The 14,275-nt window shown below is 34.2% G+C and overlaps 1 protein-coding gene across 2 annotated transcripts in view; it reads right to left on the bottom strand.

The window, feature by feature from the left end:
• The window catches only part of VPS54 (VPS54 subunit of GARP complex), a 72,603-nt gene that overhangs the window by 48,639 nt on the left and 9,689 nt on the right, over positions 1 to 14,275 (bottom strand). For both annotated transcript variants that reach the window (XM_068980635.1, XM_068980642.1), the window contains exons 5-6: positions 13,058 to 13,189; positions 9,490 to 9,875 (exon numbers count right to left, since the gene is read on the bottom strand). In XM_068980635.1, the coding sequence (XP_068836736.1) occupies positions 9,490 to 9,875; positions 13,058 to 13,189 (518 nt within the window). The remainder of the gene's footprint in view (positions 1 to 9,489; positions 9,876 to 13,057; positions 13,190 to 14,275) is intronic.

The following is a 14,275-nucleotide window of genomic DNA, read 5'->3' as shown; positions in this document are numbered from 1 at the left end:
AAACAAACTCAATGTCAGCAATTGTCCTGACTACAACCAGATAGATTCAGCACATTTAAAAAAATTAGTCTAAAGCATGTGGCCTTTTAGACAGATCCATTGCTTTTCATTTATGAACGACATATGGTAGTAGTATAGTGATAATTTGAAAAAGTCTGATAAGTGAAATTTTATAATATGAAAATTATATTTCTTACAGCTAATTAGAAGTCTAATAAGGTTCTCATAAATGGTGACATCTCATAATGAACATATCCACTATTATAATTTAGAACATATCCACTATTATAAACTAAAATACTACCATAAAAGGAATTTGACAGTGTCCTGCAAAATTATAGGCAATTGGCCTTTGACCTAGGAATCTCACTTTCAGAATCTGTCTCAAAAGTATATAGGAAAAAATACAAAAGAATGTACATTCATTGCAGCACTGTTGATAATGGCAAAGGAATGGAAACAACCTAAATGCTGACGAACAGAAAGCTAGTTATATCATGCTGCTGCTGCTAAGTCGCTTCAGTCGTGTCCGACTCTGTGCGACTCAATAGACGGCAGCATAACAGACCCTATATGTCTGCAAAATATAATCTGCAAGACCCTACTAACCTGAAATTAATATCAATTCATGGGGTCACAAAGAGTTGGACATGACTGAGCAACTGAACTGAACTGAATATACTATATACTGCTACAGAGCAGTTTCTCAACCTTTTTGTCATTATTGCCTCCCCAAAACATCCTTTTAGATATTTTTATTCCTAATCATCCCCCATGAAGTTTTAATATCACAGATATACTGTATATCCATTTAGGTACCATGGCCTTTGGAGCACAACAAACCATTGTAAAATTCAAGACTTTTTTTTTACCTCAAGAACCAATTTCCCCTCCCTGAGGTGATATTCTCCATTGAGAATGTGTACTATGGCATGAGTAAGGTGGAGAAAACTATGTACAATATGCAATTGCTTATCTAAGACGAAGGACAGATAGATGGATAAATATAAACTAAAACTTTTTTAAATGATGACTAACAGGAGTAGAGAGGAAGGGGACCAAGACAGAAGTTAAATTTCTCCGAATTATCTTCTTTCATAGATCTGACTTTGGAACCATGTAAGCACTTAACATAGTTGTAAAACAATGTTACACCTAAAAACAGCAACCCTTAAATATCAAAAGCAAATCAAATAAATGAGCTTAACTATGTATTAAACTAGAGGCAAATCTACAAAAGAGGAAATTATCTCAAGTGACTTTAAAACATAGTAATTTATCCATTCATCCCACAAGGGATATACCTTTAGAAAAACAAAAAGAAATCCAATGTGTTTGTAGTAATAATACTGTTAGTTCTGAGAGCACTCTATGTATGTTTGTGCTAAGTCACTTCAGTCGTGTCCGACTCTGCAACCCTACGGACTGTAGCCCTCCAGGCTCCTCTGCCCATGGGATTCTCCAGGCAAGAATACTGGAGTTGGTTGCCATGCCCTCCTCCAGGGGATCTTCCCAATTCAGGGATCAAACCTGTGTCTCTTACATCTCCTACACTGCCAGGCAGGTTCTTTACCACTAGCATCACCTGGGAAGCCCAATTCTGTGTATATTGTTGGATAAAACAAATGAGTAATTATGTTGGTGTCATTAGGAAGCACAGTTTTTAGGCTGCTGGAAAGGTAAATATATATGCAAAGTTGAAGAAACAAAAACTCTACAGTCCTAAATTTATCAGTACACAGTGGAACTATCCTGGAACAAACTCATATTTTTTCTTTAAGAAGAAAACTTTATTTTCTAGCTCTACCCACTAAAAAGGCTTGGTGATCATGACCAATCAACCTTTGATCAGAGGTGTAGCAAGGAACACCTTGCTACAAGGAGCACCTAGACTATAATTTCTAAGTACCATTTCCTAATAAAAGAAATTACGGCTCCTTAGAGAAATGGCAGTTTGCAAATCTGGAACATAAAAAGTGTAACATGAATATCCCATCATAACATGAAGTAAGAAAACCATCAACAACTACTCAAAGAATCAAAAGGATTTGAGGAGGTTCCTATATAAGAACAAAATGAATACCAATGAAAATTTTTAAAAGCAAAAAACTTGGGGCTTCCTTGGTGTCTCAGTGGTAAAGAACCCTCCTGCCAATGCAGGAGACAAGGGTTTAATCCCTGATCCAGGAGGATCCCACATGCCACAGAGGAACTAAGACCATAAGCCACAAATATGAGCCTGCTCTGGAGCCCAGAAGCAACAGCTACTGAAGCCCATGAGTCCTAGATCCTGTGCATCATAAGAGAAGCCACCACAACGAGAAGCTCACATACCACAACAAAGAACAGTCCCCACTCACAACTAGAGAAAGCCCACTCAGTAACAAAGACTCAGCACAGCCAATAAAGCAAGCTTAAAAAAAAGACAAAAAACATTGATACTTCAAACATTTATAAAACCATGTACTTATAAAACATTTGGATTTCAATTCATTATTTCAAAAACTGCCAGATAAAGGAAAAGAACCTAGAATTTATCTTGTCTATCCTTGTAAGAACTGTCCTTCAGAATTACCAAATAATTGTTATGGAGAAATATGGCTTTACAGAAATATTCCATTAATAAATGAATAAGGAAGTTTAGAATTAGAATATCATGATTTGCAAACCACAATGAGATGATAAATCTAGGCAACGATCATCAAATGGCTGCTTATATCATAAAAAGAGACAACCAGATATATGATTTCTAAGAAAAACTTAAACCTGATCAAGCCTTTAAATCTAACTACAAGTTTATAGAAAGTATAGGCAACAGGAAAACCTGCAAATAAACACGTGGATGAAGTCGGCAAAATTCAGACTGTGAGAAGCACTACAAAGATAATTTCTTCAATAAATATTTTGAAAGGGGAAAAATGAGAAGAATGGAGAACAATATCAAAAGACACATGAAATATATCAATCAGTTGTAATATATAGTTATATTTTGGACCTATTTCAACAAATACACTATGAAAAGAATTTTGAGAAGTAGGAAAATTTGAACACTGACTAGCTATTTGAAACTATAAATGATATTAGAATTATGTTTTTAAAGATCCTTATCTTTCAAAGATACACAATGGAATACTTGTGGATAAAATGAAATGATATTTTGGATTTGTTTCAAAATAATCCAAGAATAGGGGGAGGAATATGGAGAAAACAAAGTTGGCCATGAGCTGATAATTCACAGGTGATATGCAGTTTACCCAGCTTCATACAACTCTCTTCATATAATTTCCTCTATTTTTGTGTGTTTCAGTTTTCAACAAGCTTTTTAAAAAGTAGTAATAGGGTAAGATATAAATCCACACAGAACAATGCTTGGTTCTCAATTAATTTTTACAAAGATCATAAATTCCTTTTGAATGTAGACTAGAGGTTACCACTCAAGTATGTCTTACCTTCAGGTATAACAGTCCTCAGCAAATCCCAACAAATAATTACGGTAGGAAGTCCACAGGACTGTATCTAGTGATATTCAGCATAATAATTTAAATGTGAGGTTCTATTCAACCTCAGATATTATGAAAATAACTGAATACTTTCATTTCTATGCATCTTAAAGTAATTTTAAAGTCTGATAAATAAAGAAGAACAGATATGAATTTCAATACTAGTATCAAATAATATTTATTATGTACTCACAGGTATAAGATAACATATGTTAAAAGATTTAAGTGAATTCTTAAACAAAACTTCTAGAATTATAAGGTTTTATAAGATTCACCTTTTCGTCCTTGCTCTGTGTTTACAATATTTTTGACTACTTTATCAATAGATGCAATTATACTGAACATTATTAACCTTACCAAAAATATTTAAACATAGATCCATTAACAGTTCATTTTAAAAGTATGAGAAGAAGTGGGCAGCAGAGGATGAGATGGTTAGATAGCATCACCAACTTAATGGACATGAATTTGAGCAAACTCCAGGAGGCAGTGGAAGACAGAGGAGCCTGGCATGATGCAGTCCATGAGATCACAGAGTTGGACACGACTGAACAACAAAAACAACACCACCACCCTAATAATCACATGCAGTAATTAAGAGTGGTGGAAGAAATATACTGGAATGAAAAATAACTAAAAATAACTTTCTAAAAACATACATAGGTCCATATATCCAGCTAAATAAATCAGAGCAATTCTAATACTTGCTACTTTAATATGCCTCAATTTGTACATGAGTTCACCTCTTCTACTAAGCTGTGGGTTCACAACAATGACTTCTGTGCTGCTTTTATCAGAAAAACTTACATATCAATAAACCCAACAGTAATACTATTTTCATCAAATAGCAGAAATTTTGTTGTTTTGAGTTCATCTCAGAGCATACAATGTGGATGTTTTTATATTATAATGTTTTGAAAATCTAAATTATGTAAGACCATATCAGAAGCAAACAAGGTATTAAATACGTTTTAATACTTCCAACAATTAAAATCCCTTAAGTGGAATCCTAAGGTGGCCTCTCTGATCAATAAAATCATATTACAGTAAACTGGAACCTGTAATTAACTCTGAATGTTTCCCACCTTTTCTTTCAAAAAGAAAAAGAAGGCGGCAAACAACTAGAAAAACTAGTTACATTAATTTTTATCTTAAAATCTATTACTATGGTAGGTTTCTCGCTTAGCAAATCTGTAAATTGCCCACAGTTTAACACCTCTTGCACTAGAAAATTAGCACTGATGTTCAGAGTGATCTATTTGAGATCCTATAAAACCTCAATAAAATATATTAAAAAGTATACATAACCCTTGGGTCCAATGAGATCTTGACTGAATTTTGACTCTACTGTTTTATAATGTTCTCTATGACTTGGAGCAAGTTATTTGTATAACTTGCAACAAGTTATCTAAGATTTTCAATGCTTTATCTTTCTTATCTATTAAAATGAGGTAAGACTATCTTAGAGGGGTTTTCTGGAGCGGGGAGCGGGGTCAAATAATATCAATATGTACAATATTCTTAGCATAGTATCTTGTACAGAATACCAAAGTATTCAAAAAATGTTCTTGGATTTTATAGTGGTGTGGTAGTAAGTAGTAACGAAAAGAACTAACAACAGTGAAAACTGAGAAGAGGTTCTACATAAACCTTTACAATACGACAGAGCAAATAACATTATACCCCTGAATTTCAACATAACTGAATCTTTTCTACATGAAACCTGCAATATTTCAAGGATCAAATATATTTTCATATATATTTTATGTGAAGAATAAATGATCTTTATAAAAGTGCAGGTCTTAAAAAAATATTAGAAAGATACATGAGCAAAAGGTAGACAACTAGAATATTTGAAAGTCTTTAAAAATTATGTCATTTTTTATGAAGAATATTTTGTCCTTCTGAGTTAAGATATAAACAAAAAGTGAGCCTGAAAATAAAGGTAAACTCTTCCTTGTGTTCTAGCTCAAGATGATTACAAGATTATAAAATTTTCACTTTGCCTTCCAATAATATTCAACCCTGTTCTTAAATATTTTCCAGATAGCTTTGGATAACTATACTTTTAATCAATATTATTGGGCATAAACTTATGAGTCAAGAAAATGAAATAAACTACATGACCTTTGGAGTAAAAATTAGAATAGTTTCAGAATTTGCGTTCAGCAGGCAAGCATTTAATCTTTGTTTCTATTTCTCTGTTCAGAGGATAAAGCATTCTACTTTGTAGAATCAGTTGCTAATATTCATCAACATTTTAATTATATAGTAGTGACAAGTGAAAAACATCTGTTATTACAGAAATCCATCTTGCTAAAATACTGACAAAATTATTAATTTAAAAAATATATTCCATGAACACATTTAAAAGAGAAATATTTAAAATTTCAGAGGTAAAGGAGAAACTAAAAATCATTTAGTCACCCTGGGTTCCCATGCTGAGAAATTCAAAGCAGACTCCAAAGGACTACAAACCACCCAAAATTGATTGCAAAATATTATGTACAGGTATATTTTTATGGAAAGAAGGTCTGACCACAGCTTAAAACAGACTTTCAAAGAGATCTGTAATCCAAACTTCTGTAAACATAAATGTCTGGAGAAGGTTTTTCCCCTAAGGTTAAACTCCATAGCAATCCGTACATTCATCATTATACTGTACTGCACCATATGATAACTACCTAGTAATTTCTGTATCCCTACTGACAAATAAATTGCAGAAACAGAACAAGAAGCATCTCTGCTTTGTTCACGGCTATAGTCCCAGTATTCTGCCAGGTGTCTCTCATGTAACAGATGATCAATTACCATTTCTAAAATAAATGAATCAATCTTGCATAATTAAATTTGGGCCAATTTTTTTAAAGTGCTTTCTAAATAAATATTCCAATTACCTACTCTTAGTAAGAACTTATAATTCAATTAAAATAATTTTATATTTAAGATAAAGTAAAAGTCGCTCAGTTGTATCTGACTCTTTCTGACCCCATGGCTGTAGCCTGCCAGGCTCCTCTGCCCATGGAATTCCCCAGGTGAGAATACTGGAGTGGGTAGCTGTTCCCTTCTCCAGGGGATCTTCCCAATCCAGGAATCAAACTCAGGTCTCCCACATTGCAGACAGATTCTTTATCGTCTGAGACATCAGGGAAGCCCAAGAATACTGCAGTGGGTAGCCTATACCTCCCAGGAATTGAACCATGGTCTCCTGCATTGCAGGCTGATTCTTTACCAGCTGAGCCACCAGGGAAGCCCATATTGAAGATTTCACTCAGTTAAACAGTCCTGCAAAGTCCTTGTTGAAGACTTCAGGTGGGTTTCTGCTGAGAAACCCACCTAAATCTTACACTACTGAGTGACTACAGAGAAGTTTTATGAAGATGTGCTCTATAACGTAATATATTCTGAAGGTTTTCAGAATATATTAAAAAATTTTGATGACTTAAAACTGGTCTGATCTGCAAATTAAATAACTGATATGATTGCAAATAAAATAACTAAAACTATAATTTTAAAGGTATTTTCAAAATAAAGCCTCAAAAGAAATTGGGTATCTTCCATCATCATGTGAATTTTTTTGCAATGTGACAGACTGCAAATGAGAAATGAATTTTAATAATTACCTAATTTAAAACTTATTCAATAGCTTTTAAAATGAAGTGGTATTCCTCTCTCCATTTTCTCTACTTTGACACAAAGCCGTTTCAACGTTTTCAAAATGTTATCAGTTTCAAAGTTGTGACTGGCCCTTTATCAATTTCATCTAATAGAGAATTTAATTTTACTTCTTTATCCAAATATCTCTTTCAGAATTTTCCACAGGTTATTGTGATCCACACAGTCAAAGCTTTTGGCATACTCAATAAAGCAGAAATGAATGTTTTTCTGGAACTCTCTTGCTTTTTCGATGATCCAGCAAATGTTGGCAATTTGATCTCTGGTTCCTCTGCCTTTTCTAAAACCAGCTTGAGCATCTGGAAGTTCACGGTTCACGTATTGCTGAAGTCTGGCTTGGAGAATTTTGAGCATTACTTTACTAGCTTGTGAGATGAGTGCAACTGTGCAGTAGTTTGAGCATTCTTTGGCATTGCCTTTCTTTGGGATTGGAATGAAAACTGACCCTTTCCAGTCCTGTGGCCACTGCTGAGTTTTCCAAATTGGCTGGCATATTGAGTGCAGCACTTTCACAGCATCATCTTTCAGGATTTAAAATAGCTCAACTGGAATTCCATCACCTCCACTACCTTTGTTTGTAGTGATGCTCCCTAAGGGCCACTTGACTTCACATTCCAGGATGTCTGGCTCTAGGTGAGTGACCACACCATAGTGATTATCTGGGTCGTGAAGATCTCTTTTGTACAGTTCTTCTGTGTATTCATGCCACCTTTTCTTAATATCTTCTGCTTCTGGTAGGTCCATATCATTTCTGTCCTTTATTGAGCCCATCTTTGCATGAAATATTTCCTTGCTATCTCTAATTTTCTTGAAGAGATCCCTAGTCTTTCCCTTTCTATTGTTTTCCTCTATTTCTTTGCATTGATTGCTGAGGAAGGCTTTCTTATCTCTCCTTGCTATTCTTTGGAACTCTGCATTCAAATGGGTATATCTTCCTTTTCTCCTTTGCTTTTTGCTTCTCTTGTTTTCACAGCTATTTGCAAGGCCTCCTCAGACAGACATTTTGCTTTTTTGCACTTCTTTTTCTTGGGAATGGTCTTGATCCCTATCTCCTGTACAATGTCACAAACCTCTGTCTATAGTTCATCAGACCACCTGACCTGCCTCTTGAGAAATCTGGATGTAGGTCAGGAAGCAACAGTTAGAACTGGACATGGAACAACAGACTGGTTCCAAATAGGAAAAAGGAGTACGTCAAGGCTGTATATTGTCACCCTGCTTATTGAACTTACATGCAGAGTACATCATGAGAAACGCTGGGCTGGAAGAGGCACAGGCTGGAATCAAGACTGCAGAGAGAAATATCAATAACTTCAAATATGCAGATGACACCACCCTTATGGCAGAAAGTGAAGAGGAACTAAAAAGCCTCTTGATGAAAATGAAAGAGGAGAGTGAAAAAGTTAGCTTAAAGCTCAACATTCAGAAAACGAAGATCATGGCATCCGGTCCCATCACTTCATGGGAAATAAATGGGGATGGGAAAACAGCGGAAACAGTAGCTGACTCTATTTTTTTGGGCTCCAAAATCATTGCAGATGGTGACTGCAGCCATGGAATTAGAAGATGCTTACTCCTTGGAAGAAAAGTTATGAGCAACCTAGATAGCATATTAACAAGCAGAGACATTACTTTGTCAACAAAGGTCCGTCTAGTCAAGGCTATGGTTTTCTAGTAGTCATGTATGGATGTGAGAGTTGCACTATAAAGAAAGCTGAGCGCTGAAGAATTGATGCTTTTGAACTGTGGTGATGGAGAAGACTCTTGAGAGTCTCTTGGGACTGCAAGGAGATCCAACTAGTCCATCCTTAAGGAAATCAGTCCTGGGTGTTTGGAAGGACTGATGTTGAAGATGAAACTCCAATACTTTGGCCACCTGATGAGAAGAGCTGACTCATTTGAAAAGACCCTGATGTTGGGAAAGATTGAAGGCGGGAAGAGAAGGGGAAGACAGAGGATGAGATGGTTGGATGGCATTACCAACTCAATGGACATGAGTTTGGGTAAACTCCGGGAGTTGGTGATGGACAGGGAGGCCTGGCATTCTGTGGTTCATGGGTCGCAAAGAGTTGGACACGACTGAGCAACTGAACTGAACTGATCTAAATATCTGTGAAAATATTGGTCCTTATGATTTTTTTTTATTTTAGTAAGACTAAAATTTCCGAATGATAATATTAAACAGGTCAATCTAGAAGACAAAAATACCCATGTAACTCTAAATACACTCTTACTTTTTCAGTTTTCATTACACACTAAAATTTATCCTTTGAAAATTTAACATTATTTCTAATGGCTTACTTAATGGACATACCGGAAGCTATGAATGCCCTGAAGTTCCTGCTGTAGAACCTCTTGTGTTGTTGCTATTAAATCCAATGCTCCAACAAATTCAGAAGTAGATAACAACACCTGTACTGTAGGCTGAGTCTGGTGTACAGTGGCCATTAACTTCAGTTTATTGTATACTTTAACACAATTATTTCTGGTAAGTGCCAGTCTTAAAATGTGTAGTGATCCTTCACACATTACTTTATCAATCTGTGCAATTTTATCTCGAAGTATTTTTACAGCCTGGGAAGTTTTCTTGAGGTAGTCCTGCAATTCGTGTTGAGAGGTCATTGCATGAAAAAATGCTTCTGAACGTAGAGAGATCTGGTGAGCAATGTTTACTTCCACAATATCCAGATAATGGCTCAGCTTAAGAGGAAAAAAAAATAATAGAATTATAAGTATATTTTAACTATCCAAATGTTTTCTGAAAATGATACAATATTTCTACATGTATTTTAAATCCCATTGTATGAACCATTAGATTATATGATGCTTGATACTAGGCACACAAAATAGAAAGATGATGAAAGGTAGAGCCCAAAGATTAATAAATGTAAGACAAAATCATAGTAGGTGATTTACCTTCTTCCTCTGCTCCTGTTACTACTGCTCTCCAAATACAAACTACTTTCTAGAAAGTAAAAGTATCCCACAGTCACCTCAGAGTATAACCTAGTTTCAGAAGTTCTAAGATCTGAAAGAGAGAAGACTGATTTCCTTAACCTCTACATATCATCGCTATCACCAATATCAAGTCATTTATCTAACTGAAAGATAATTATAGGTTATTATTTATTGACTTCTTCCTTCTATGTATTAGGCTCTGTTATTTTATATATGTATATATATATATATATATAATTTACTAATTTCAACAGTCTTAGAATACAGGTTTTATTATTATTTCCTTTTAGAAATGAAGATACTAAGGCTCAGAAACATTAAATTACTTGAATAAAGTCATATAATTAGTAAGCAGAAAAACTGAAATTTGAGTTCAGGTCTGTCTAACTCAAAAACTGAAGTTCTTTCTACTGCACCATGCTGCCTCAAAACACTACAGAATTCATGAAAGACAGATTGGTGATCAAGTCACCAATTATAGAATGTACCAGAATTCATTTGGATCTTTTTTTTTTCCAGGGCTGTTTATTTTACATTTCAGCAATTATTATTTTATAAATTTGTAAAATCCAGGTTATTTCCAATGTGCTTTCCTCTTAAATGGTTGATAGATGCCTGAAACAATTAATTCATATATATTTTATCAGTAACACTATCAAAATTAATTCCTAGAGTAACATATATTAAAAATGCTTTCTAATTTCAAATATGGACTCCTAAAACTTGAGTTGTCTTTTCTTCCTTCAAAACTGCATATGTCTTTTATTGGCTACATTATCTTTCTATTTGTCTCTCACTTTTTTACTTTTAGAGTCTTCAACCCATAGCTCAAACTTTCAGAATTATCTCTGAACATCTCAGAAGAATTCAGTGTTAAAGGGTTAATGAGCTTTCTACATTTAGGACTCATAAAATTAGGAGATTATTTGGTCACCAAGCTTGTTTCCTTAAAACTATGCAGGATGATGCATATCTTCAATAAGGCTCCTTCAATAATCTATTCATAAATAGGTTACAAACAAGACATTCTTTCATGGTTTACATCTCTTGCATTTATACTATTTTGCTGTTGTTCTTTTTATCTTCAATGACTGCTCATTTATTTACCTAAAAAGCTAAGGAGATGAAAGTACTTAGTTACATCACAAGCTAAAGTAACTCGATTTTCAGAAAATGGAGAACGAGTAACTCCTTTAGGACAGTGCTACTCGGAATGCAGTCCATATGCTGCTGCCAGTTTGTGAACTGTTCAAGAGGTCCATGACGAAATGAGGAACTTTGCTAGAATTTTTCATAGAAAGACTTTCTTAATGAAGGAAACAGTACAATGATTTACATTCTAAACCAAACTTGTTCATCTCATCGCAGAACACAACTTTGAATAGCAGCACTTCAATAAGATATAAATTTCTCTAATCCTTGCTAGCATCCCCTCTTTAAAGCTAGCAAGATAAAACAATTATCATCAATCATATAGTGAGTTTGAATCTTGTCTTGGAATCCTGTTTTCCATTCCTTTTCTAAGAATAGAGCAGAGTAAGAAGGAAACAAAATGTAACAGTAACAAAGCTGATTTTGCAACTTACCCAAAAAAAAATCCATTAGTCACTCTACCATTTAGCATGAGAAAAGTATTTCATTTGAGTTTCAAAGATTTTTGCAATTTATCAATATTCCATTGATATATTCTTTTCAAAGACATAATATTTTCATAATTAATTTCCTATTAAAAATTCTATAAAGGGAACAATTTTTTAAAGTATTCATAAAAATATTTGTATAGATTGATGAAATTTTTATTGGCTTCTGTTATTTTTCTCTTTTAAGGTATACAAGGGGATATACTTGGAATATAAAAAAGCAGTCTGGGAGTGAGCCTATGTCCATAAATCTACCCTTTTCCTAAGATTTATGAATTTATTTTAACTCAAGGAAAAACTTCATAAATGAAAATGTTGCCCCCCCCCAAAAAAAAGGGAACTCGTTTTCAACTATGAGGAAGGCATACTCATAATTCTTTCCTCACATTTCTTCTCCTTTCCTAAGTCGCCCTTTCTTCAGTTGAAGAGGACTAGACCCAACTTATTGAATAGCCCACATGAGACAAGCTTTCAAACTGCCAAGAGTTGTCATTAGACTACAACAGAATGTTTCATCTCAGTTTAGGAACCACAGTCAGTTTCAGGAATGTTCTAAACTGAGTGCTAGGAAAGAACAGAGATCAAAGGTCTTTATTTCCTATTCCAGTTTTAAAAGAGTCTTGATATGTGAGTTCTGTTTAAAGTTTTACATTTTAAATGACTTTCAGGTGTTGACTTCTGAAATATAGAACATTACAAAATTTTGAAAAACTGCAGACATGCAAAAGGCTAGGCTTTGCAAAGCTTTACAAAGCTAAATGAACACTGTAATTTTTAACTATGATATTTTTGCTTCAAAATAATCATCATTACTATGTGTAAAGGAGGAAAAATAGTTTCTTAGGAAAAGTTCATTTTCTGTGATTTAAATCATAAAGAATATAAAATTAGCCAATATATTGTTTGGAATAAATTGAAAACAATTAATTACATTATCTACTACATCCTTTCATCTGCATTTCTGTCAACTGCTGATGTGGATAAGAAGCACTCAAACAATAAGCTTTTCCTTTTCAACAGCACAACTGGTATTGCATTGAAACAAAATACTGTTACTTTATCAGTTAAGATTTAAAGGGTTCAAATTATCAGTAACAATAAGGATGAAATTAAAGAAATTAGTGCCTACTAAATAACTATGAACACACACAAATATTGGGTTGGCCAAAATGTTCATTCAGGTTTTTCTGTATGATATCACAAAAAATCTGAATGAATTTTTTGGCTAACCCAATTGTATCATTTAATTAAAATAGTTTTCTACATGGAAAAAATTAAAATTACCTTTTCTTGTAGCAACTTTGAGGAAGCTGCATCACGATTTCCTTTTCCACCAGCAGTATTAAAATGAGACCATGGTAAAACTGAATTAAAAGTTAAGGAATCGTCCAAGGCAAAATCTGGCTTCATAAAAATCTAATAAAAAAAAGCATTTCCCTCAATTAGATAAACATTTTCTTTACATCTAATATCCCCTTCATTAAAATAATTAACTTGAATCTCAGACATATACAGAATAAGGAAGTGATAACAAGCTATGTATACAAAAATCTATCTCTGGATTACAGCAAATGGCTACTTACTGATATCCTTCCCTAATCCATGCTCTATACTACTGTCAGACATACCATTAAAACACAACTGTAACTATTATCATCAACTTCTCTTTTTAAATTTCTCAGTGAATTCCCATGACTGACAGACCAAACTCTCTTAGAAAGTTTATTTATTTAAGTTTATTTATTTAACCCCATCTCTAAACACAAGTGGCTTCCCTTGCGGCTCAGCTGGTAAAGAATCCACCTGTAATGTGGGAGACCTGGCTTTGATCCCTGGGTTGGGAAGATCCCCTGGAGAAAGGAAAGGCTACCCACTCCAGTATTCTGGCCTAGAGAACTCCATGGACTGTATAGTCCATGGGGTCGCAAAGAGTCAGGACACAACTCAGTGACTTTTACTTTCACTTTTCTAAACACAAGTATACTTATTTATCTCATACTTCATAAATATTATTTATTTAATATGTACATCTCCCCCCAGAGACCATATGTTCCTATAAGACTCGATTTATAGATTATTAATCTTTGTATTCCAGCACACAGAATAAGGCTTGAAACATGTTTTAATCAATTAACATATTAATTAATTTCTATATTATATTTTACTATATTCACTGATTCATATGACCCATATCTAAAATTAGTATGAATATGATTGGGAAAAGATTGAAGGCAGGAGGAGAAGAAGAAAACAGAAGATGAGATGGTTGGATGGCATCACCAACTCAATGGACATGAGTCTGAGCAAGCTCCAGGAGTTGGTGATGGACAGGGAAGCCTGGCGTGCTGCAGTCATCATGGAGTCACAAAGAGTCAGACATGACTGAGCAACTGAACTGAACTAAATGACTGGGAAATCTAACTAGGAACTAGGGACATGAGTATATTTTCTAATCCCTCTAGTATAACTAAAAGGATTGATTAATTCAATATATGTTTATGA

The sequence above is a fragment of the Capricornis sumatraensis genome, chromosome 1, assembly GCF_032405125.1.
Source record: "Capricornis sumatraensis isolate serow.1 chromosome 1, serow.2, whole genome shotgun sequence".
In the NCBI taxonomy this organism is placed as follows: Eukaryota; Metazoa; Chordata; class Mammalia; order Artiodactyla; family Bovidae; genus Capricornis; species Capricornis sumatraensis.
The sequence above is the reverse complement of the archived record's forward strand: the minus strand, read 5'-3'. Positions and strand labels throughout refer to the sequence as shown.